General features: G+C 48.7%; 1 protein-coding gene across 4 annotated transcripts; it reads right to left on the reverse strand.

Moving 5' to 3' along the window:
- Nucleotide 1: 1 nt before the first annotated feature.
- LOC117607042 (uncharacterized) lies at nucleotides 2-25,328 on the reverse strand. 4 transcript variants are annotated; one of them, XM_034330231.2, is made up of 8 exons: nucleotides 22,216-25,328; nucleotides 12,664-13,078; nucleotides 11,282-12,535; nucleotides 7,342-7,481; nucleotides 6,950-7,279; nucleotides 2,993-3,168; nucleotides 1,358-1,682; nucleotides 2-1,073 (listed from the first exon to the last, which is right to left on the reverse strand). In XM_034330231.2, the coding sequence occupies exons 1-8, from the start codon at nucleotides 22,280-22,282 to the stop codon at nucleotides 655-657; spliced, it is 3,126 nt and encodes a 1,041-aa protein (XP_034186122.2). In that variant the 5' UTR covers nucleotides 22,283-25,328; the 3' UTR covers nucleotides 2-654. The 4 variants fall into 4 exon arrangements, with proteins under 4 accessions (XP_034186122.2, XP_034186124.2, XP_034186125.2 ...); XM_034330233.2 differs by lacking the exon at nucleotides 2,993-3,168 and adding an exon at nucleotides 2,455-2,540 and having other exon boundaries at nucleotides 22,216-25,322; XM_034330234.2 differs by lacking the exon at nucleotides 22,216-25,328 and adding an exon at nucleotides 19,793-20,089.
- Between the last annotated feature and the right edge of the window lie 281 nt (nucleotides 25,329-25,609).

Consider the following 25,609-nt stretch of genomic DNA (forward strand, 5'->3'; position numbering starts at 1 on the left):
ATTATTATTATTTTTTTTTTTTTATCTGCTGGCATATTCTATTCGTAGTCGTCGTTGCGTTCGTCCTGGTCCCTGTCATCGTCTACACGCGTCCTAATTATTTCAAGTCTGAGACGCGCCGTACAACGCGACTAGATCGATAAACATAACGATTATTATTTATTATCATCATTATTACTAATATTATTATTATCATATCACTATCATTATTATTTATCCTTAGTATCGTTATTATTATTATTATTATTATCAGATATCAAGTGTCTTCGATCCTACCCTTAACGTTTTCGTTTAAGAATATTTTAGCATTACCGTCTATTTACACTTAGAGAGAAACGACGCATCGAGTAATCGGCTGCGATCGCACGATCTTAACGATAAAAAATTCATGCAGCTGTGGAAAGAACAAATGGTTCGGCCTTTTACAATATTATCATTAGGCGAAAGTATTTACAACGAGTCCGGTGTTCGTCGGAAAGAAGAGTCTCGTTTTCCCGCGGTTTTCTATCGAAAGAAGGAATTACACAGCGCGGTTTCTCCTCCCCTTCGAAATTAATCCTTTCGCCCAGTCGTCGTGACGCGATAACGTAACGTCGATAAGAGGGGAAAGGATCTCGCGGGTATATCGAGGAACGAGATACACGATCGCGGGTTTTAAGATGATATCGAGACGACGGTGGGTCTGTCCAGATGACCGTTGTCAAGTATCATCTTGGTAGCCGCGCTTGGCGAGGAATTGCCGAGTGTCACGATGTGAGGTGTAGCGAGCTGGTGATGATCGGGCGAATGACCAGCTGATATCATAACCGGCGATCGATTCGCGCACGGCGGCGACGGGCATTCAACTTTCGGCGAGTGGGTCTCCATCAGCTGTGGGTGCTGGTGAGGGTGCTGCGACTGGTGCTGCAGCTGTTGCTGCTGGTGTTGGTGCTGTTGCTGGTTAGCGATCATGTCGTAATACGTCGGCTGATAGGAGACTATCCTACTGGGTGGCTGGGTGCTCCCGTACAACGCGTTCCCGTAGCTCACTTGAGGCATTCCTGCGTGGCTCATCCTCAGGTCGCCGTAGGTGTCTATTCGGAAGAATTCGAATCGAAATATCAATCACACTTCCTCTAATCATTATTCAATAATTAAACTATCGTTAAACTATTAAAACTGGGCGCCAAGATTTTATTTTAAGGAATTGTAAGTTATTTGTTGTAAATTTGTGTTTAAAAAATAAAATATTATACAAAATTTTCGTTCATTCTTTCTAACAATTCCTAATTCAATTATACCAATCTAAACTTGTAGCGCAATGATATCGGAATTGACAGTGAATGGGTTAAACCATAGGCATAACAAGAATACACACCTGGTTCCAACTTCAAGCTGTTATTGTTGTTATTATTATTATTATTGTTGTTGTTGTTGTTGCTGGTGGCGGTGGTGTTGTTGTTCGCGCAAGCCGCGACGGATCCGGAGATCGGCGTGTCGGTGGACTTCATTCCGCCCTTCGGCTTCCTCTTCCGTGTCTGGATGCTGTCCTTCTTCATTGTGTGAGGCCTGTTCACCCCGTGAAGCTTATAGTAGAGGCCGCACGCGTTGCATACCGGCTCGCCCAAAGTGTTCCGACGCCAGAGCGACGTCATGGTGGTTTGACAGTTGCTGCAAGAGGTGCCTACGCGTCTCGAAGCGGACTGCGCAAACACGAAATCGGTTTTAAAACGCCTCGAAATCGGTCTACAGAGACGTCGCACTCGGACAGCCGTAGGAGCGACGAGAACGAGAACGAGAGAACGCGACGAGTCGGACGACTATTTCTTTATATACTTTTTTCCATTCTTTCGAAAGGTCGGAGGAACCGGAAGTAGGATCGAAGGAAGGAGGAAGAGACATAGAGAAAGAAAGAAAGAAAGATCTTACGTCTAGTTTAAATTAAAAACTAGGTTCGATTTCGCTCGCGACAGGCTGCTCTCTCCGCGCGAAATCGCGCGAACCTTTCGCGACTGGCTCGATTTTCCATCCGTCGCTGGTGAACGCGCGATTTCGAGAAGGAGAGCGATCGTACCATGGGTATAGTGGCACCTCGAAGCTACGAGAAACGTTCAACCATAGAACTCTAGGAAAGAATAAAACGTTTCTTCCTACGATCGAGAGCAGCGGCGTGATAAATACCAGAACGAACGACACAGAGGGCTAATGAAACGATGAATATAAAAATAAACAGAAATAAAAAGTGCAAAGAACAAAAAAAAAAAAAAAAGAAAAAAAAACAAGCATAAAATAAAGATATCGATGGGACGGATCGAAAGAGCAAGAGAGTAATCCGCGTAACAGAATAAATGGGAGCTAAAATGAGAGGGGAAAAGGGAGAAAAGTATCAAAGTTTACAGATAGCGAAACGAGTGTGAAACGATGTATGAAAGAGAGATAGATAGAGAGAAAGAGAGTTGGGGGGATGACACCTACCAAACGGCGGCTCGATTTCTCCTCGAAGGCGCGACGGGCGCCACTATACCCACAGAAGCCTTTGTAGAAATCGCCCTGGTCCGCCACTGAAACAGAGACAGGATGCCAAACGTTAGGGGTGCTTCTACTTTGGGGCGCGTATTCGCACACGCGTCGAAATCCATTTTCATTTCGACAGGCGGAGAACGAACCAACCGACGAACGGACGAGACGCGAGAACACGCGGATCGGGATATGTATATATATATATATATATAATTTCGATAATAATTAGCGCGATTGAAATCACGGGTTCACGGGCGAATTTCCACACAGGCTCCTGTTCTATCCGTATATCCGTCGCTTCTTCGGTCCGATTTTTCTCCTATTTCTTTCTTTCTTTCATTCAACACTTGCTCGTTTTCGTTCTCGGTATTTCTTTTTTTTTTTTTTTAAATTTTTTTAAAATTTTTTTCTCTCTCAAGCTGCATCCGAATCGCGCGTCCAGGAGAAAAGAACGTCCCGAAAGAGAAAAAGACGGCGTTCTTCCTTTTCTTACCAATCGCCGCGGCTGCTTCACCAAGGGACGATTCATTCCGTTCATCTTGTGGTAGAGACCGCATGCGTTGCAGAGGTAATGTCCGGTACCGTCTCGCCGCCATAACGGAGTGGAAATTGCACCGCAATTTACGCACTCGCGGCCCTCCGTAAAGTATTCCGCCTCGATGTTGTGCACTGCGCGAGTTCGTACAGTATTTCATAATGGAAACCATGCCCCTCGCCGTTGTCTCGAGCGGACGCGATTTACAAATGGGGCAGCGGATCGCGACTTTACCACGTACGGTTTCGATCGTTTTCGTTCCCGTTTTCCCGGTTTCGTTTGCGCGCGTTGGAAAAAGATAACGTCGAAAGCCTAAGGCGCCTCCTACCTTGCCACGTGTAAATACATAGAAAAACAGACGATTCACCGACGCATCGCGTCGTGAAACGATGTACGACTTTAAACGTTCGTACTTTTCCTACGCCTACGGTCGTTTCGAGTTTTCACTCGTGCTCGAGGCGGTATTTGAAGGAAATCCACAAAGTCTACACGCGTTTCCGGCGTATCGGTGGCGGGCAACTACGGCTACGAAACTCGCGGTCCTCTTGGAGCGCTCGCGCCGGAAAAGCGAGCGAAACGTAGCCGACGAAAGAGGAGGAAAGGATCGCAGGAAACGCGGCAGTTCTGGAACGCAGCAACTCGCGTGAAAGGATGTAGAGGGACACGCCGCGTTATCGCCACTTCCGGCGTGCTTTCGATAATAACAACTAGCAGCCGTTGGCTAGTTCGCCACGCTATCGCTCTACCAATTTGCATCGCCCTACGCTAACGATTTTCCATACGCGATTCTAACGAAGTATCGAAGATCCCTTATGGATTTCTGACTACGTCGGACTTCGTCTCGCGTTACTCTCTTGAGAGACGTTACGCGTATCTCGAAACGAGAAGGAGAAAAAGGTCGGTGCACTAATCTCGCGTGTCCTGCAGAAAACCGACTGGGAAGCAATCGGATATCGTACATAGGTAAGCCAAGAGTCGCTGACGTCGGCGACGATCTTCTGACCTCTGTCCACCGTACGACGACGCGGAGAAAGAGCGAGAGAGGAAAATGTAAGCAAATAAACTCGTCACGGAACAACACGGTACGCTCGTTATTGCGCGTGGCTCTAGTTGCTTTAGCCCGTCTTTTAGGCGCCGTTCTTGACCCGTTCACAGACCGATTGCGACGCGTCACCCGAGGGGCTGCATTCTTCAACCTGGGCTCGTTTACGGTCGCTCAAGATCCCGAAACAATACGAAATGGTAAATAGATGTTTGAAAATGTTTCAACGAAATTTCGCGTTGTTTTGCAAAATGGAATCGAGAGAACGCGTGCTGATCAACGACATAGCGGAAATTGTTAGGCTGTTCGTAAGTGAGTATTCGATGATGATGAGCCGACGCCACCTTGGATGACTAAGCGACGTGGAACGAAAGGAACAGCGAAGTCGAATTACCGGAGGCGAAGAAAGGGGCGAAGCTTCGAACGAGTGCAACGGCTAGACGAGGGAAATGGAGGAAATAAAGGGTTATCCAAATTAAGTGTATCTTTGAATTGAAATAAATTCAGAGTGGAATATATGAGAATTGGTTTCTTTATTTTAACCCTTCCTATTATTATTCTATGCTTTAAAAAATTCTAAAATATTTATTAAAGTTTCTAATTTAACATTCAAGTGGAACTTGTGATGAAAAAATAAAAATTCTTGAAATAAAAATAGAAACTCGAAGGCAAGTTCTGAAAAATGAAAATTCTCTCAATGTTGGAGGGTTAAAATAAAAAAAAACCTCTATAAAACTCAGATACTTTGCGTTTTAATTCAATTTGGAAATGCGCGCAACAGGTGCATCGAATCGAGGGAACGCGGCTAACGAGCGAGGTGATTAAAAAGTTGCGAAGACACGGGACATCAGCTCGCTATGGGACGATCCAAGAGGAGAAATCTGGCAAAGAAAGTTAAAGTTAAACCGAGGCCAGACGATGCCTGGGATAGAGCAGACTGTGACAGGCCATGCCAGGCGCGTGCTGGCAAAAGGGCGGCCGTCGTTGGCATCGCCGTTACTTCCATCGGGTTTTCCTCGACGATGCCTCGTCTACCGATGCTCGTCCGCGTTCTAGACCACTCGAGATCGCGGTATGTTAAAAGCCGCATTCTCCGTTGCCTGTAACTGTCGGATAAAGCGGAGACCGGCACCGTAGAAAACCACACGCGCATAACGTCGTTTCCGAAAAAGGACCACGCGCCACTTCAAAACCTTTCGACGTTCGCGCACCCCCTTAAAACGAGCCGTATTTTTTTCCCCCTTCCTCCCATCTCGACGGTGTTCTGCATTTCTTCGCCGTTTAAAAGAACCACGAGGGCGTAGAGTGTCATCCGGGGAGGAAACGCGACGGGTGCCGACGGCGAACGATCGTCGAACGCAATTCGATTCGCGACGAGGAGGAAAGAAAAGAGACGCGTCGCTTATTTTTTAATATTGTTTCGTCTGCGCGAGGTCGACGACGAAAACAGGGGAAAAAAGAGTGAAAGAGAGAGAGATGTACGTCGGTCGGATTAAAAAAAGAAGCCGAAGACGACCTTTTGAACCGTTCGAGTCCTTCGGTGAGATTGCGTCGCGCGATGCACCCGACACGAACGTTATCGCGGCAACCGTTGTATTATTACAATAACGCGCGGCGTAAAAATAACGATCCGACGACGAACGCTTTCGACCGCGAATCGTCGCCAAATGTACTTTTTTTATTTCAATCGCGACTAGTTCGCGATTTCAAGATCGCCGTCGAACGAGCGACTTCAAGATTTCTTCGTTTAATTAAAAAACGAGGGAGGGCAACGATCCATAGAGTCGCGCGAGTTGATCGACAGAATGGGAATCGGTCGCGTGGCTCGATTAAAGGTGTAACGTACCCTGGTCGCGCGACGCCCGGCTCCCGAGATACGTTCGAAATTATCTGAAATTCGCGGTCCCGGAACAACTTTAGATACATCGACCGCTCATTATCGTAGCTCTGTATCGCGCGTAGACGAAGCTAGATTAGCGTTGTTGTACGTTGTCTAGGTCAGGGTCGGTTCCTCGTATCAACGTCTCTTTCGATACGGTAAACCGACCGCGTGTAGCACGCTCGGTCGACGAAAGAAGACGTCGCACCGGCGATATTCGCCAAAACACGTGGATGCGGCGCTTCGCCGCGACCCTTGATAAATCGTCGACCGATCGCGATAACCAGGGATATTCGTACGACCGTTCGTACCTATTCCCTCTGGATCGCGCGTGTACAGCGGCCACGCGACCGGCCGAGTACGTTTCCATTCGTATTTTGCACGAAAGATAACGCGATTCCCGAGAAACGGGAAGAAGAGGGGCGGGTCGTGTCGATGATGACGGTAGGAGAGGAGAGACGAAGGAGATGGACGCGAAATCGTAGCAAGATCGACGCGATTTCCAACGGGGATCGAACGATATTCACGCCGAACGATGGAAAGAAGGGAAACAAGAGAGAGAAAAAGAGAGACAGACACAGAAGGGGGCGTAAGAATGACAAAAAAATACTGTAACGCGATATTTTCCTTTCAAGAAGCGGTCGACCCGCGCCACCCGGGCCATCGATACGTCTCTGTCTCTTTTTTTTTCCCTCCTCTCTCCCACCCTCGAATGTCGAACGATTTTGGAGCGACGGATCGAATCCTTTTTTTCTCGTTATTTACGATCTACGCAACACGATCCGCGCACCCTACGAAGCGCCAACGATTTATCGTCTTTCGAAGTCATCGGAACGTAACGCGAGACGATTCGTCGCCGTGAAGAAAAACGGAGTCGTTGCGGGGAACGAAAACGATCGCGAATCGATGTGTTCGTAGGCGGAGGCGAGGCAAAACATAAAAAAAGAAAAAGAGAGAGAAAATAGAATGAAACTAGGTATAAAGATGTACTCACTGGCGCTAAGACTAGCCGTTGCGCTGAGCTGATGCTGCGTGGGCGTCGAGGACGGATTCACCGGTTGTCGTCTGGAGGGCGTCGCGTATTGGGTGCTCAACGCGTCGTTCGTCGACGAGGCGTAACTCCAGGAAGACGCGTCGACACCGGCCGCTCCGACTCCTCCGCTGCTCTGTTGACTCGAATAAGACGGGCTGTATCCTCGGAAACTCGCTCTGCCGCAGAACGGTTGCGAAAAACCTGGAAGTGCCTGGTGTGTCACCGTTCCCGACGACTTGCCGCCACCGCCGTAATCCTCCGAAATCGACGGAAGTGCCGCGCTCAACGCACCTGTCGAGATCGGTCGATCGATTAGAAAGCTCCTTAAATTTCAATTAAATCCTTCGAATTACCTTGAGCGTTCCATAGCTGTTGCGGCGAACCGGTCAATTCCGTGGGGCTGGCGGTCATGTAAGGAAGCGAGTATGCGCCTCCGCTTCCTGCCGCACTCGCCGTCATCGTGCTCACACCGCTCATCGTCCGATACAAAGAGCTGAAAACAAAGCGTATTACACGATCGAGATGGAAGTTACGATCAATCCGTACGAGGATCGCGCACGCCCCTACCCGAGGGAATTGCCGGGCCGGAGAAATAGGCGATCGGTGAATTCTTGCACGGCGAAAGCCAGGCTAATGTTCCGCGGCCCGACCGGAAGCGGCAGAACGGTTCTTCGATTCGTCGAGCCGTAAATGCGGGCACGCGCCAACACGCAGGCACGTTTTTCGATGACCCCTTAGAGCTACCCGGAACACAACTACTCCATTACCTCCATTAACCTACGCTATTACCACCAATACCGTTACCATTAGCGACATCCACCTTTTCCGTACCTGAACTGCTCGCAGGCTCGTAGCAACAGCCTCGAGAAGCTGTTCGCTCGGGGAAACGAGTTGGAAAAACGTTCGCGAACAGAGGAGGAGAAGAAACGCTGGGATCGTTGCATTGCGCAACGAGCGGGGAACGAACGACGCGCGTGGCTCGTACGCGATTTCGAAATTAAACCGCGTCGACGGCCCGGTTGACGTCGACGGATCGCCAGCACGGTAGCTAGACACGAACCGATCGTTGACGGAGGTACGGTGCTCTCTTTATCAGCGCGGATGCGACGAGGCAAACTAAAGCGTGAAACGCGCAGCCTTGAAACTCGCCGCGGTTCCTACGGACACGTACCGTTCGATCGGTACGTGCTCCGCGGACGATTCGACGTTTCCCTCGAAACGTAGTCGAACGGCGATGCTTCCATCGCGTTTATCGTACAAGAGAAACACATCGATAACCGTGTCAACGATGGCCTTCGCGTTTCGCGAACGTGAAAACGTCGCGAGCCTATAAACAAACCGCGGGGAACGGAGCGGAGAAAGAAACTGTGGATCGCGTCGCGTTGAGCATCGTCCCGTATCACTTTTTTTCTTCACCAGGTGCGACCACCTTCGAGTCGGCCAGCGTAAACGAGGAAGGAAACGGTGCACACGGGCGTAGCACGTGCTGCTTGCTCCTCGTTTCTACGGACACGATCGCGACATCGTGCGCAACCACGCGGATAAGTACACGGCACGCGATCCGCTTCGAACGAGCCTCGAAACGGAACCCTACTTTTCACCTTTCCTCCATTCGTCTTTTTCGTTCCGTGAATCGAATAACTGGAGATCGGTGTCACGATCGCCGAGGCCCTTCCGCGGGGAGGATCGGTTTCGGAGTCGCGTACACGCACCCAACGCGTTATCCGTCCCGGGAAACTCGAACGACCGACCGCTCGAGTTTCTTCCGAGAATCTTTCTAAGACGTTCTCGATCGAGCTTCTCGCAATCTGCTTCTTTCCTTTCCTTCCTCTCCGCCAAGCGTACACCTTCGTTCGCGGTACGTATAGGTCGATCGTGTTCAACGACTCCACTGTTGTCGAAGTTACCTCTCCTTCCTTTCCGTTTAGTTTCGTTTTCTTCTGGACCGACGCGACGTAACGGAGAGGTAACAGCCGCGGAGAAAAGCGCGAGGGAGAGAAGAAAAAAAAAAAAAAGTCGCGAAGAATGCAGATATCGCGAAACTCAATCTAGAAGGTCGGTGACGACAGGGTTATAGCCCCTGCTACCGGATCGCTATCTGAATCCTCCGACTCGATAAGCCGCTTCTCACGATAGCGCGTTACGGAGCCGAGGAAGAAACTCGGCGAGGGGTCCGATACTCTGAGAAGTCTACCTATCGGTACCACCGTTCGCAACCCCCGTTCTCTTCCTCGTCGAAATAAAATTGAAACGAGAAATTCAATATCGCACCTTTCCGCAAACCTTATCGCTTTTCCATTTTTATCTACTCTGTTTTCGTTTCGCGTTCCCCGCGAAGCGCCATTATCGAATGGCGCGAAATTGCAATGGAATCTCGTTTCGAAGAGGGGAAGTTTGATTGGAAAACGGAAACACCGATACCGCGCGTCGCGAATCGTTTGGCAAACCTTCGATTCCACGCGAATTCGACGCCCGTTAGTTTTTTATCCGAGCATCGAACGTTCTTATCGCTCTTCGTATCGACGCGTTGCATCACCCACCGGATATCGAGACGCCCGGCGTACAAACAGAGAGACGAAGAAACGAAATAAAGTGTAACATTTGAGCCACTCACTGCATACTGTCTAGCGCGATACGCTTCTTCTTCTTCTTCTTCTTCCGTTTCTATGTTCCTCGAACGTTTCCCTTCGGCGAAAAAGGGAAGAAAACACGATTGATGAAAAGGCACGAGCGAAGAGACTCCAACTGACCCGGGATATAAACCAACGATGCACGAAACGTCGAAGCGAATGGCGTTGGAGGACCATGAAACGTGCTCAGGACTCCCCCTTCCGCGGATCTCTCCCTTCCTCGTTCCTTTTTTCCTTCCTTCCTTCCTTTCTTTCTTTATTCTCTTCGTCCCCTCTCGCGAGATGCCTCGCTCCCGCCCTCGATAAACGTCCTCCCCTACTATCTCTCATCCCCTCCATCGCCATTCCGCTTCTTGATCTATCCACCGATTTACCCGATCGCTAACTCCACTATCCTCCCGCGAACTCATCCACGTCGCCGACACGATTCAACGATCATCCCCTAAATCCCGGATTTTAAGAACGTTAATTACCACTTCCGATCGATATCGTTAATAATTAAAAGTGTTCGTATTTAAGCGTACCAACGAAAGAGATGCCGAGTTCAAAGCATTGCTCGATGTCGCGTCACACGACACTGGAAGGTTTCTTGGAACGCAACGGGTACCACTCTGCCGGACTGTAAACCTAACGATGATTCATGCCAAACTTTACGTCGAAGAGCGACGATTACGATTTACACGATCTCTGGTTTCGTTCGTTCTCCAAACAAGAGACAGAAAAGCATCCCACACCCCCGGGGGAGGAAGGTTATTTAACCGACGGCTGAAATCGAAAAGGTGAAGACGAAGAAACGAAGAGAATTTAGGGTAACGGAGTTCCGTATCGTCGATCGTAAACGACGATACTTTGCGTCACCGGATCGTCCGTTAATCTCGACAACGAGATATCCCGCAAAAAGAGAAAACGAGAAACGGATCGTCCTCTGCACCCGAACTTTAGATATCTAAATTCGAAGGTCGTGGCCCGTGCACGTGCACGCCGCATGAGGACATTGACAAACACGAGAGCGACCGACCCAGTCGGGCCAAAGAGCGTGCGGAAACCCGACTTGATCCTCTTCGTCTCCGTAATTCTACCGTCGCTTCCCTGAAGATCGTTTCACTGATCCTTCGCATCGTTGAAGATGAAAAATCGGAGAAAATGCGGTAACGATAACGCACCTCTCTGACGGAGCAAGATGAACAACGACGATCGGAGAATCCGTTTCTATCGGAGTCAATAAACTCTTATCGGTTGGTAGTCGGCGATCGGTAAAAAGGAGCAGCGAGAGGCGCAAGCGTGATTCTTGATCGCGATGGAAAAGCTCGGAAGAGGAAAGGGATCGATGAAGAATCGAAGGGGACGCGCGGCTCGTGCCCCGAGACCAATCGGCAAACAGACCATTCGGGCAAAGGACGTTGTACGTTTTCACAAAACTGTTGGCACAAGGGCCACCGAGGCGTCGCACTGTTTTCCATCGTCGGTTTAGTTTTATTTTTCGTCTTGTGTATCGCCTACGTATACAACCTTCGGAACACCGAGCATCCCTTAAGCCGTTCTGCAAATAGCTTTGCGAGGTTTCGTTGCGTTTGATCGGTAACCGAGGGTCGCGCGTGCGCGTGCAACACAATTTTCAACTACGTATCCACGTATTGAAGGTAAAGAAATTTGAAATGCTAACCTTGGTAAGGGACCGCTGGGCGAGTGAGGAGCAGACGATCCTTGCTCGTGATCCTGATGATGATGCGGCGTTCCGGCCGAGTGATGTGTGTACATCGACTCCATGTAGAGCTGATCGGATACACGATCGGCATCCTGACCGAGACCGTGGTTCGGTTGCACCGAGGACGGCGGTTGCATCGCCGTCAAGTGAGCGTACGATTGTCTACCCTGATCGGTAGGGCTGTAACCGCCGTCCGGTTGGCCTCGACGATGCGGCGACGAGATTCCTTGATCGTCGTGCGGGCTGCGACTGGATCCCGGTGAACTACCGGTCCGAAGAGTCGGCGATCCTCCGCCACCGCCGCCATTGTCCACACCACCACTGCCACCACCTCCACCTCCTCCACCGCCGTTACTACCCTCACCACCTCCGCCACCACCTCCACTTCCACCGCGTATCTGATGCTGAAGATACGCATCGTCCGGCAACACCTCATCCAACGAATGATGATGAGGATGATGTTGTTGTTGTTGATGATGGTGCTGCTGTTGCTGTTGATGATGATGATCGGCCGGTCCGACGTCACCGCCGGTACTGTTAGCACCGGCGATACCGAGATTCGGGAACAGTACGTTCAAACTGAAGTCACCCCGTGCACCTCTCATGGCTGCCACGATACCACTAGCTCTCTCCGCGTCTTCCTCTACCTGCTGGTGCTGCTGTTGAACCGATTGCGTTTGCGAGCGTGGTTGCGACTGCGATTCGTGTTCGTCCAAGCGACGATGACCGGTAGACGAAAGCGCGCTACGTTGGGAATCGTCCGACTGCAAATGCTGCGGCTGCTGCTGTTGCTGCTGCTGATGATGGTGGTGGCGATGATGGAGGTGGAGGTGCTGGTGGTGGTGGTGGTGGTGGTTGTGATGATCGGTCGCGGTCGGCGAGAGCGCCTCAGTACCGTAACGATGCATCGTCGAGCGAGGCGCGTGACTGTCGGCTCGTTTTCCCTCCGGCAACGCGGAGCCCTCACTCGCCTCTTCGTTATCCCCACCCTTTCCAACCGAGTGCTCTCTCGCCCCCAGCTCGACATACTGAGCTCGATGGTGGTGGTTCTGGCTTTGCTGTTGATGGTGTTGTTGCTGCTGGTGGGGGAGCTGGGAAACCTCTTGCTGACGATGTTGATCCCTTTGTTGCTGTTGTTGTTGCTGCTCTTGCTCCTCCCCGTTGCTCGAGTTACCACCCCCGTAGCAACTGGAATCCTGTTCCAGATATACCCTTCGCGGAAAGAGTAGAAAAATTTGTAAAAAAATATTTTATCTTTGTATCAATACAATAAAATGATAACTCTGTAACAGGTCGTTGACTCCGAAATAAAGAAATTAATTAAATTTTTTGGCTCTCACCTTTCTCGAAGGACCGGATCGTGATAATCGAGGGAATGCAATTCGTACGTGGCGCTGGCATCGTTTCCATGATTCGACGAAACTGTAATAACCACAGCTTCGATGCTACTCGACTTCACGATCGCGCCATTTTCAATTTCCTGCTGTCCCGCCTCCAGCACGCCCACCGCGTCCCCGCCTTCGTCGGCGTCGCGCTTTCCATACCCTAACTGATGTTGTTGCTGCTGCTGCTGCTGCTGCTGCTGCTGCTGTTCCTGCTGCCCTCGAAAAAGCTCCGAAACTATCGCCCTGCTTTTCGAACGCATCTGTTTATCCGTTCTCTCTTCCTCGTACTCTTCGCTTCTCTCTTCACCAACGACCTCTATGACTCTTTCCCTCCCATACTCCGTCCCTTCGTCCGCGTACTCGAGCAGTTCTGCAACCGTTTCTAATTTTAACCACCTATCAAACTATGTAAACGTACAAATATGTATGTCCAATTGTTCGTTTTTCATCGTTTTTGTTAAATTCAAAGTTCAACTGAAACGTTGAACGACGATAATTGCGTCTGATTTAGGACGCGTTCATTTTTCAGATTTAATTGATCATCGATTACGCATTACGTATTGTATTTGAAAGCCGTACACCGACCGTATTCCGAATGATAAATCATTTTCTATAAGCAATCGATGAAAGAAGATCGATTATAGATCGAAGGTACCCCGTACTCGATACGTTCCGATCACTGTTGCTAGCCAGTAAGTTACAAAAATAACCGATCGTTGTTATCAGCCGCTCGTTAGCGGTCGTGCATACTCGTGTATTCTCCTCGGTCGCGATCTTCTGTGTTTGCGCGTCGCCTCGCGTCTATAGTACATTCGAACTCGGAACCGAGAAAACAGTTTGCGTGAATGGATGGGTAGACGGTAACAATGAAAATAGATAAAAACACGACAATGATTATTTTTAGAAGCGTGAAAAATAAAGAAATTGTTTTTTTTCTTTCATTCAATCAAACTGTCCACAGAAGCGTCGTTCTACTTATCGATCAGTTATCGGCGCATCTTCTTATCGATCACCGATCGTACGATTGCGAAATGATTTCAAACATGTAATTACATCGCCATCGTGCGTGGCCAAGATAGATAGGAGAGGAAATTTACATTCGACATCGAGGTGAGAGAATCAAAAAGATAAAGGTAAGAACGGAAAGAAAGAAGTTTCATCCCGAGGAAAGGATGTATCGGTGGATGTTCGAAGACGACTACTCCGATATCTTTGACCAAACACGCTCTGTATCAATCGTTTAACATTCAGCCGACCTTATTGACATTACCTAATCGAATTGGAAAGGTCAGGCTCACCGGATTATCTGGCGGTTCGTTTCGTGGCGAATTCTATTAAAAAACATATTTTTCGCGAAAGGTCCAAGTACGAGTCGCCCCCCCGTTCCGAGGAACATAATTTATAAACACGGGACGAGCTGGAAACGGCGCGACGCGTGTGAACGCGACTCGCGAACTCGAGGATCCCGGGAACAACGTTCGATCGAAAGCTCGTTCGTTTATCGGAAATGAAACTTCATTGTTGCGAATCGTTAAGAATTCGCGGTGATGCGACGCGATCCGGCGACCGATGGGTGCGGTGGTGCGCGGTGGCGCGAAGACGCAGAAGCCGCGACCCCGATTAATCACTCGAACGAAGAAAATACGCGATCGACGTCGCGTCGAGAAACCTCTTTCTTGCTCTCGCGTTGCGAAACTAGAGCGCACCATCGTCTTGGAGCCATTAATGCGCTTGAAGAATATCAAATAAAAATATGTAAGTAATTTCATTCGCGTCCATTTTCCTTTCTCCTTTTTTTCAAACAGGTAAGTATATTAAGCGAAAGGGTAAAGTTTGATCGAGCAAAGAGAATAAGAGGATTCTTCCAGCTCCGTTGGTCAAAGAAACGAGGTTAACGTTCTCCATGGAAGCGGTAGCGAGAACAGAGATTCCAACTCGCTGGCCGAACGGAAGACGTTTTGTACATCGGGGGCAGAGGTTGTTCTTATCTTCTTAGCCCCATAAAAACGCTTACTGTTATCCACAACGTAAGCGACCGAGACGGCATATATCGATGCGGTTTACGACGAGATTTTCAGAGATTTGAATAGCCTCTTTATCTCGACCTCTTTGATCCTCTCCTCCGTCGCTCTTCTCTCTTCATCCGTTCCACCGTTCGCTTATATTCCTACTCCCCGACTGTCAACGCTTCCATCATTTTCGTTTCTCTCTTCGACCATCGATTCCAAGTAAAAAAAAGAACGAACAACCGACGGAGCGTGTAATTTGCTAGCGTGGAATGAGGAGAATAAAGTTAGCGGTAGACCAAGGTTTTCCAGATGCTCGGCGAAAGAACAGCGATACCATTGTACGAAGACCCGAACGTCCTTTACAGGGAGAGCAAGTTGTGTTTCTTGGTGCAGCGTTCGATAAGCCGACAGCCAGGTGTCTTGGCTCCTACCAAACCACGGACCGACGCTTTGTACGTTTATAATGTTTCGTTGGGAGAGGATTTTCGCGTTGAAAGCGACGCGGTACGCGCGACGCTGCTTTGGTAAACGATAGAGAACGATAAGTTCGATAAGGCGATACGGATTGGCACGCGACCACGACGCGCGACAATCTATTACTCGCGAAACCACAACTGTCCGATAGGATAAAGTGTACAGTTGTTAACCCCTAATGATTAACCTTTCTCCAAAAAAGGTAAGGAATATAAATACAATGAGTTTCTTAACCCTCGGACGGCGGACCATGGAGAGAACCCCAGGACGACGCGGCGGACCATGGAGAGAGAGACAATTTTAATTCGTCTTTTGAACCTTGCAACTATCCTCATCCTTTTTCCTCATTTTTCCTATTCTCTATGTTTCGAAAATATTTTTCCACTAATTTAAATTATAACCTCCTCGGATGGTCCAAATTCGGAGACTCTCCCCCGTAATAAAAAGGTACGCAGTTTGAAGGAAAAAGGAAAGGAAGGAAGGAAGGAAGGTAAATATTAAAGCTTGCTCACCTTTTAAAAGAGAAAAACGAAAAAGAAAGGGAGACCGCGGTTGAATCATTGGCGATGCCCCGAGACGGGAAACAATGCCGACCGTTGGCGCGCAGCTGGGGGAGGAAAGAAGGTGACAGGGAGAAACAGCAAGGGTACCCCATGAGCCATAAACCATACCGGAAGCGGACCTGCGTTCGCGGCTCGTCTAAAACTAACCGGCCGCGTCGCGAACTCGTACAAGTTTCTCGAAGGGAATTTATCGAAATCCAGTGGGACGTATTTCGACGACTACCAGGGAATATACCGCGTGTCGAATTTCTCTGGTGGTTTTTTACAAAACACGGTCGAGCTGAGTTTCAACCCCCACCGTCCTCGGATTCGTCTAGCCCCATTAACTTTCGAACCCGACCGAACCCGCGTCTCGAGGAACGACAAACGAGCCATGAATCTTAAGACCTCCCAATTACCGATCCTTTACCGATTTCTTTAAACGATCGATCGTCGTAATAGAGGGATCCATCAACGATCCGTCTAGGAGTCGAGGAAACTCCCAACGACAGACACGAAACAAGCCATTCCCGAGTGGAGTGTTTCAAGGTGGACACTCGAGTCCTGAGGACGATCCGTTTTCCGTGTCAACCGTCACGAGCCGCGAAACAACAAAACGCAGACTGCGTGGCGTAACACGAGAAGGGTGTCGATCGCGACGCAACAGACTCGACACGCTTTTTCCTTTCTTCTCATCCCTCTTAGCCACGGTCAGCTCATCCAAAGAATTTTCCCTCTCGAATTCCAAGCCCGGTTAAGCGCCACCCTCGTAAACCTGCGTTTAAAACCACCGACTTTCCGCCAGGGCATTTTTCAGCGGACGATCGTAAACGGTTAACTGCGCGGACGATAACTATGTCACGCGTTTACTGCTCTTTTTTTCTGAAACTTTTGGTACTTAAACGCGATACTAGTTTTCCGAAGGGGGGGGGTTGGAGCATCTTTAGTGGAAAGGAATATAAAATCGTTCCGAGTTCAAGTAAATTTTCTCCTCGATAATCTCGAATAATTTGACCGCGATTTCGTTTGCCGAGCTAAAGATCTGTAGGAGAGTTTATGGAAAAGAGAGACGAGCCAAGAAACAGAGGGAGCGAAGCGGTAATAAATCAGTCGTCGAGAGGTCGTAGGTCGTGAGCGGTGCCCCACTATGTTCGCATCGAGACCGTAATGGGATATTAAGTCGAGAGGATTTTCGAGTTAATTTTCTAGCTCTCGGCTCGCAGCTGCGGCATGAGAGATGGTTATTAGTTCGTCCCGATACCGCATACATTCGGCCCTCGTTTCTTCGTAACCTTCTCCCTGGTTACCCGTTTCTTTCTCGGTACGCGAAGGGGTCGAATTTGCCGGTACCGTTACCTCCACCCGTGAACGTGCATAGAACTCAGCGTCAAGTTCTTCTAAGTCCTTACGAGTCGACACCAGTTAAGATAAACAAACAGACCACTTAAGACTTTCTCGCCTCGAAAGTCGAAGGAATTGGAGCAACGCGACGTAATCCCTCTTCGAAACGGAACGACCGTTTGTTTTTACAACACCGCAAAACCGAAGGATAGACTTCGTAAAAATATCTGTATCCTTGTTTTCTCTTTTCCTTTGTTACTATTCAAAGAGAGAAAAAAAAAAAATTGAAAATAGGTAAGGAAAAGCGCGCGACAAACGACAGACACTCGACCCCGTATGTGCGTGAATTCCCTAGGAGAGGGTGCGCGGGGTGTGGAGCGAAAAATTGTTTGCGTAGCAGGCAAACAGGCGGGCTAGGCAAGCAAAGCGAACGAGCAAGCAAATGCAAGGAGAGGAGAGGAGTGAAGAGAGAACGGGGGGGCGGGGGAGCGGGCAGGTTTACGGTACTCACTGGCCTGCCAGCGAACAGCAGTTCTGACGTCACATCCTGCGCGGGCGGACATCCGGTTTCGTTGCCGGACTCCTGTCCCAGAGCGATAACAAAATCTACGTTTTGTTAAGAGAAAAGAAAGAAAAAGTAAATGAGAGAAGGAGAGAAAGAACCGCTCGAAACGGCTACCCTTTTCCAGTCGCGTCCTCGAAATCGATGAAGATCCTCCGATCGACGGACAGCGAACGAACGGAGGGAAAAGAAACCGATTGCAAATCGTCGACGAGACGAGGAGGGAAAAAGAAACAGAGGCGAAGAGGAAAACGCACTGGAAATCCCAACGGGATTAACCGACGAGACGGATGGAACGTCCCCTAGTTTGTCCATGCCCGCTAGTCTGTCCCTGTTTCTCTGCATCAAGGTGACGAACAAGATTACCACGGACTAGAGATACACTCGGTCGCGCGTACAATTTTTCACCGAACGACCAGTTAGGCGGTTTCCAAAGGACGATCACAAATATTTGCCTCGTTATTATTTTACGACGGTGCTTTGTCGCGTCTTGGATTATCCGTTTACTACGATCCACTACCCATCGGAACCGAAAATCCTAAGGTGCTTGCATATTTTACCGATCATCCCTGCGAAGCGATTGAAATTCATTGAAATTCAACGATATTTATTCGTACTTGCCTCTTAATTAACGCGTACGATCGAGTCGTTCTAATAGCGAGTCACAGATGGCATTAGCTCGCTGCACCTTTGCATCGATTCATCAATTACGAGGGTTGGAATTTAGATCACAGATATACCCTTGAATCGGTTGAAAATCAAGAAAGAAAGAAGAGTCGAACGTTTCGTGGAACGACGACGGACGGATGGTAATTCGGAGCCGGTTTCGCGTCTGGTACGCGGAGATAACCGGTGGTACAGCGGGGGCGTTTTCGGGGCGGTGTTCGCGTTCCTAAGGGACTAACGAGCCACGCTAGCCTTTTTTTTCCCTCGAGTAAAGCTTCGAGCATGCCGTTCCGAATGGTTCGCGGACGATCGAAACTCGACTCGACCCGACGAGGAGTTTCGACCGATAACGCCCGCATAAACGACGACACGCGAATCGTCCGACACCGGCCGCAACCACGTCTTCCAATTTTTTTTCACTCCAGCTTTGTTTCCGTTCACCGGCTCGCATGGGAAAATAACCGGAGTAGGTATTTTCCTGTTATCGTCGCCGGTTCCGTGCCTCGATTGCGAACGCGTTTCTCGCTTCTACTCGCCGAGAATTGTTCGCTCAGCTGTCTCTTGTACGGAAAATTGAAAAGAAAGAAACGTAAACGAAACCCCTATGAACGTGACCGCAGGTGGTCGTTCTCCTACATGGAGAACGTTAATTCAACGTTGGTTGAATACGTTTATCGTTGCGCGAAACTTAGGAGAGAACGAATGGTAAGGTAAAAACGAGTGTCACGGGTATCGTGAAATACTCGAGTCAACGATCGAGGCTGCTCGAAATCACGGGAGGTAGAAGAAGGAAGTGGTAAAAGCGAAAGAGAAAGACGCGTTAACAATGTCGCGGTTTATCTGCGCGTCCTTGGCTAATCTCTGTCCGTGAAAGATTACCCTATCACCACCGCCAGTTATGCTACGTCTCCGACGTTCGGTACACGTAAGCGTTTCTATCATCCCTATCAATTCTATCGCTTTCGAGATGCCACCTTACGCGCCCTTCTTCCCGCCAGAAACATAGATTTCCCTAAATCCCGCTCGCTTCCTTTCCATCTTCGCACGATGTTACTCTCCTCGATTCTCGTTTTCTTTCTTCGTGCCTCGTTCGAGTTAGTCGAGGTAAACGCGGTAGCTAAAGAAACGACGATATCGTCGATCGAGGACGCTCGCGTTCGAGGACATTCCGATAAGCTGACCGATTCGCGTAGAAACTCGCGCCGCCTAATACCTGATGTGACCGTTTCCTCGAAACGTCGAAACGTTCCCGAGCCGTTCGCAATTCTTATCGCCGCTATTTTCCATTCGTTTCCCGTGCCATAGCTGCCGCGTGTAACGTCCGAAATTAACGTGGAATTACGGGGGAAAGGTGCGAGGGAACAGGGGAGAGATAGAAGCACAGAGGGAAAGAGAGGGCCGAAGGTAGGAGGCAAAGGAGGCACGATGCGCGTTACGTTGGGTCATGCTGCGAAGCGTTATCGCGGACCGGCGCGGCGGTCGACCGATACCTTATCTGGAGTAGTTGCACACCGACAGTGGCTGCCAACTCGATCCTCCGCTGGCTCGATTCCTTTCCATACGAAGCCGCGTTTTTATTTCAACGCGTAGCGAAAAAAAGCGCGCGTTTTTCGATCGGTCTCGAGTCCGCTGCACGCGACCGATAATGAAAGATGAAATGCGCGAATAGACACGAACGATTATATTCGACGATACCGAACGAATGAGAAATAATTCGCGTTCGCAAGATCCGTGCGGGTACGTAATTACGGATGCAGAAGGAAACTGGAGCACGAAGCGTACCGCGCGACGACCGATCTTGACTAGGTTAACAAGCTGAAAGAAGAGTACTGACAGGAGGGAGGCAAAGGTTTCTTGGCCGAGCACCGGTGTATCGGCACCGGTGAGATAAGTCGTATCGCGGTAGCTGCTACACCGGCCGATAGAACACCACCCACCATTCCGCGTTGCACGCTGCCGAGATAGAAACCGGCGCGTGTGACGGATACAACGTGGACGTATCGCGTGGACGCGGCAATTGATATATTCGTGAAATCAGTCGTCGCGAGAGTCGCCATCGATTCGGTTCGCCATCGTGCTCCTCTAATTTCCTTTCCGCGTAAACCGCGATGCTCTTGACTAAATATTCGAGCTTAAACCGTGGTGAGAAGAGAGGAATCGAAAACGCGACGGTGGAAAGCGGAACAACTCGGTAGTCGCTGAGTTTAAACTACCGGTACACGTTAAATGGCCGTTTCGAAAAGCTCGCAAACAATGGGTAACCCAGACGGATCGTAAATAACGTAGCGCAATGGTACGCGAACGTTGCTCACTCGAGTTTCTTTGGACGCTCGCGTTAAGCAAACAGGAACACGAGCGACGTAACGCACCGTGCGATTTTCCTGGTTCGATCGAGTCGTTAAATCGACTTATAACGCGCGTTCGTGTTTTCGCATACCTATGCGGTTTCAATTACTTTTTCAAGCGTTTGAAAAGGGAACTCGAGGAATTCGATAGCCGAATCGATGACGTTTAGACGATGGTTCCCGGTTGAAATTTGGGCGACGCTTCGGCGTCGATTCGACCGGGATAAAGGCGGAGCGCGCGGAGAGAAAGGAATACCTTCTCTGCCATTCGCATCTCGGCAGAGCGGCCATTTTACGAGATCCACGATCCACCGCGGCGCATCCTTCCTCTCCCTCTTTTTCTCCCTCATCGAGCGTTCCTCCTCTCCTTCGCACCTGCGCATCCCTCGTTCGATCCCGGTTTCTCTTCGCGGGAAATAAATTATTGAAAATGAGACACGAAGTGAAAATGAACGTTTCAACGCAAATAACGGCAATATCGTGCTATTGTTGCGTACGTTGACCCGTGACGGGGCAACATGTCCGCCGGATGGTAGAAAAAAGTCCGATAACGAGATTGGACTTGGACCTCTCGACTAGTCGGAACTTTTCGTTCCCTCTTTACAACAACTCGCCTACTCCGTGGCGTCTTCACCGATCATTTGGCTTACCCTACGCCAGCTTTCGAATCGCGTACGAACGATCAAACGTCATAATCTGTAGCGAGAAAGAAAGGGGTTCGAGGGGAGTAATGGACGAAAGGAATAACGCAAACAAACGTATCGTCGATAGAGCAACAGCAGAGAACAGAGTGCACTGTATGATTCATCGCAACGTTCGACTTTCCAAACAAAATTTCATCGGGTCATCGTTGAATCAGACGCTTTTTTTTTTGTTATTTCATTTGCCTTTCCTTTTTATCACTCGAGGAAAAGCAGTTGGAGAAAGTAACGAAGTCGAAAAGAAGGCTGCGTCGATTCCGACGCGGAAACGCGGACGGTTCCGAGACTCGAAACGTTCGTTCGCATCGTCTGCGGGCACGAATAAGCGCGTAGGAAAGAGGGAAAGATCTAAGCAGCTAGAACTTGCTCGCGGAAATGATCGAATAGAAATATCAAGAGCAGAAGACGCGATACAATAAAGAAAAGATTGCGATAAAAATGAAACGGGGGAAGGAGATTCTTGTTCGTTCGAAGGGGAATTAAGGAAGCAGTCGAATCAAACGGTCGCGGATCGAATAACGTTTCTCGCGATTTACGGATACGCGATGACCACGACGTCGACGACGACGACGACGACAATGAATGTGTAAGTCGCGTTATCGCTTGCGCACCAGTGAAATTATCACTCTGATATCCAACGTATATACATCCCCCACGATCGGCCACCGGTTCTCCAGTGAGTCGCGGACCATCGACCCGTAGCTAACCGATTTCTCGACACGTTACTTCGACGAGCACACGCCATTTAGACGAATTCGTCTAGATACACAGTACTCGCGCGATCCGCTTTTCGCAGTGACCATCGATAAACAACCCGCGTTAACCGTCCGTCGCGCGGACCAGGAAGAGAGACTGTAATTCACTCACCATAGTCGTTCCGACGATATTTTCCACCATCCTCGCGACTTTCCTCCGTGCCTCTCCTTCTTTTCATCGTCGATTTCTTCTTTATACGTGGATAGGTACTCTTCGTCGGCGGATCAGCGACGAAACCTTCCTCTTACTCCTCTTCGTTCACCGGGTCTCTTCTAATCGAACACGTTGATCGACTGCCACCGCGTGTTCCTTCTCGTCCGTGTTTCCATAAAACGCGCGGAAAACACTTGTAATATCCCCGTGAAACGATCGAATAATCCTTTAGCCGGTTCGAGCGGAGCCCGCGTTGACCACCGTTCTCAGGATCGGCAACGAGACTGGTGTGTGTATTACGTAGGCACAGAAGGGAAGCAGCCGAGAGCAGAGTGGAAGAAACACGGAGAAGGCAGACGGTCGAATCAGGTTGGATGGAATGGTGGCGTATCCAGTGAAATGGTTCGATTCGAAGCCGAGTCAATTTTCTAAAGGAAATACAAAGAGAAGGCTATAGGTCTCCCGGGAGGACACTTACGACCCGTCTCGGTTAAACGAGGAAGCGTGCCGATCGGCCTCCGTTCGACTCGGTTCGCCGATCGACGGGAGGGGAGGAGTACCGCGAATAGCGATAGAGAAAACTATGTACCCGTATGGTCTATCGCTTCGACGTAGATCGATCTAGATCTACGTAACTCGATCTACGTAAGCGTATTCGCGCTCGCGTTTACGTGTGCCAATTTATGCCTCTCTGTTTCACTCTATCGCGAAAAAATCGCGTATCCGTTATTCTTTCTTTCTTCAACGTGTCTTTCTTATCGTTCGGTCGGAATACGCGTACATTTGTCACTACCTCCTCCTCCTCCTCCTTCTCTTCGCAGGCATGCTCATTATCCGATTCTAATGCCCTCCTCCCCAGTAAACTTTGTCACTCCACCACCCTCCCCGAGTGCCTAAATCAAACTCTCTGCCCCTCCTGTCTCCTTCTCCTCGTTCTCCTTCTACTTCTGCTTCTCCTACTGTTCTTCCATATCGTATCGTTCGTTTTATGCCACCGCCCCATCCGGCTATACGCGACCGACTATAACTTACTTCTTATCCCGGCGATCTAAATTATCAAATAAATCTTGGCACCTAATGAAACTCGCGGAATCAATGATCGATCAGTTATCGGATGTACATAATTAGATGAAACGATGCAGCCGGAGTAACGTCCATTCATCCACCTATTTTCGTTCTGACTCGCTTACTTGTTTGTCCGCGCTTTTATTTATGTAACGCTAACTAATCACGAATATAATTAGTCACGGGCCGGTCGAACGTAGGAAAACAAACACGCCGCGCACGATACAAATGATTCCTTCGGAGTCGTAGAGACTCGAAAACGCGTTCCTCGACATTTGTCAACGCGTATCGCGCTAATATTTGCGCGCAAACGCAACGATACATTGTTCGGCCGCTTTCTATTGTACGCACTTAACAGTACGTAAAGCCCGCTATGAATCTTCAACGGTGACTCACGAGTTTTCCTTTCCCGACCCTTTTCACGCGACGCGTAAACAAATTACCTGCAGCCACGGAAATTAGGAAAAATGCCGATGTTCCCTGTCAATGATTCACGCTAAACCATGGGTTTACGATCCGTGTTACTCGATCGAGAATATGTTACAGTTATTTCGTTAAGGAACATCCCCTAACCGATTTCCAATCAATCGAAACGATCAAGGTTATCGAGTCTCGTTTGGATCCAAGGATACGCTTGTTCATTCATTCGACTTTAATATGGACGATCGATCGAGCGATCGGATTTCCTTCGTTCCTTCGTCCATTCATTCAATTCAACGCGTTTATCGTACCAACTTTCTTCCCTCTTCTCACGGATCTTTTTCCTCTTTTCTCCCAAATACTGCTCGAAGAAAAGCGCGCGCTTTTTTATGCTCCTTGTATCCATCGCAAAATTACCTCGAAGCGGATGGCAAATTCTCCGGTGCATATATAATATAGCTTACGAACGCGTTATCGGTAACTAGAGTAGACCGGGGGACGGTGAGGGCAAGGGAAATACGGTTCACAGACACAGTCAGAGGCAGAAATAAAGACAGAAGGCTCGAGTACACGGTACGATGGTTGATCAACTGAATCGACGATTGACGTACGACGTCCGCGATAGTTTTGTAAGCGAAGCTTACCAGTGCTTGTATTTCGTAGAAAAGCGTTCGAACGAAGCCTCCAAAATGTTACGAACGCGTATGCCCGATGCTAGTTTCCATTCAACGAAACGAACAGGACTCGGGTTCGCTTAGCAAAACCTCTTTTAACAACCTCACCGTTGATCGCTTATTGTTTTCCTCGGCAAACAATCAACGTTCCCGCGAGACTTTCAACCGCGGCACACCTACACAAAAGTCCGCGACACCGGCTAAAGGCAACATCGATTCGTGATCTTTGTCGACCATGCTTTGTCCTTTTAATTTTTATTCTTCTCTTTCCAAAGCCTCGACGTGCTGAAACTTTTACGCCTCGTCTATTCTTTTCCCCCCCGATATCCTCATTTCCCTTGCCACCACATTCCTCTCTCTCCCTCGCGCGACCCTAAACTAGATTCTGAATCGAAACACGTGTCGCAGCTAATTAAGGAATAAATTAGTAACACCAGTTGCTCATCCCGGAATCGATGACATTGTACAAGAATAAATCTTTTTTTTTTTGTAATTCTTTTCGCATCGTTTAGAAAATCGAAAGGATCGAAATAAATGTGTATTATTATCATGTATAATTATCGTTATTCCATTCAAGGTAAGAACGACTGGTTTTACTAATTCCAAGCAAAAATGGCCGTCGGTCAAAGTTCGACGCCGCTGAACGATACGTATTATGTATTTTTCCAAGCACGTTTGCGCTAGTGTAACGTGTAACACCGACGGAACAAATCGGTTACATCTCGTAATGTCGTAATGCGTCGATAACGGTAGTCGGTACTTAAGTCAATGTATTTCACCTACTTAAGTTCACCTGGTTCAATCAGTCGCTCTGCTTTCATTTCCACCGCCTTTTTTTTTTTTTTTCCTTCCAGCGCACACACAACATTCGAGCAAGCAAACACTGGAAAAAAGAAAAATAATTGAGTTTAATATGTACATTGTGGAACGGGTAATAAAAAATGAACTGGATCGTGTAGTTTTCTTCTTTCTCCTAAATTACCTATCGTTGATCATTTATTCAGGAGAACATATTAATTGATAAGCTTATGAAATACAAAATGGAATTAATTTGAAAGGAAACTTTATTATACCTTCGTTTCATCTCAATCCTCTTTAATTTCATTCTCTGTTCACCATACATTTCTTTCTGCCTCCACTGTTTCTTACAATTGTTAAACGAAGAAAAATAGACGCTAGCAGAAGATTTATAT

The sequence above is a fragment of the Osmia lignaria genome, chromosome 2 (assembly GCF_051020975.1).
Source record: "Osmia lignaria lignaria isolate PbOS001 chromosome 2, iyOsmLign1, whole genome shotgun sequence".
NCBI classification, from domain to species: domain Eukaryota; kingdom Metazoa; phylum Arthropoda; class Insecta; order Hymenoptera; family Megachilidae; genus Osmia; species Osmia lignaria.

Coding starts and splice junctions, on each gene's coding strand:
- LOC117607042 (XM_034330231.2), bottom strand. CDS start 22,282: ATGAAAAGAAGGAGAGGCACGGAGGAAAGTCGCGAGGATGGTGGAAAA. Junction 13,079..22,215: donor ATATCGTCGGAACGACTATG/GTGAGTGAATTA, acceptor AAACGGTTGCAG/AACTGCTCGAGTACGCGGAC. Junction 1,683..2,992: donor TGAAGCAGCCGCGGCGATTG/GTAAGAAAAGGA, acceptor GTGTTTGCGCAG/TCCGCTTCGAGACGCGTAGG.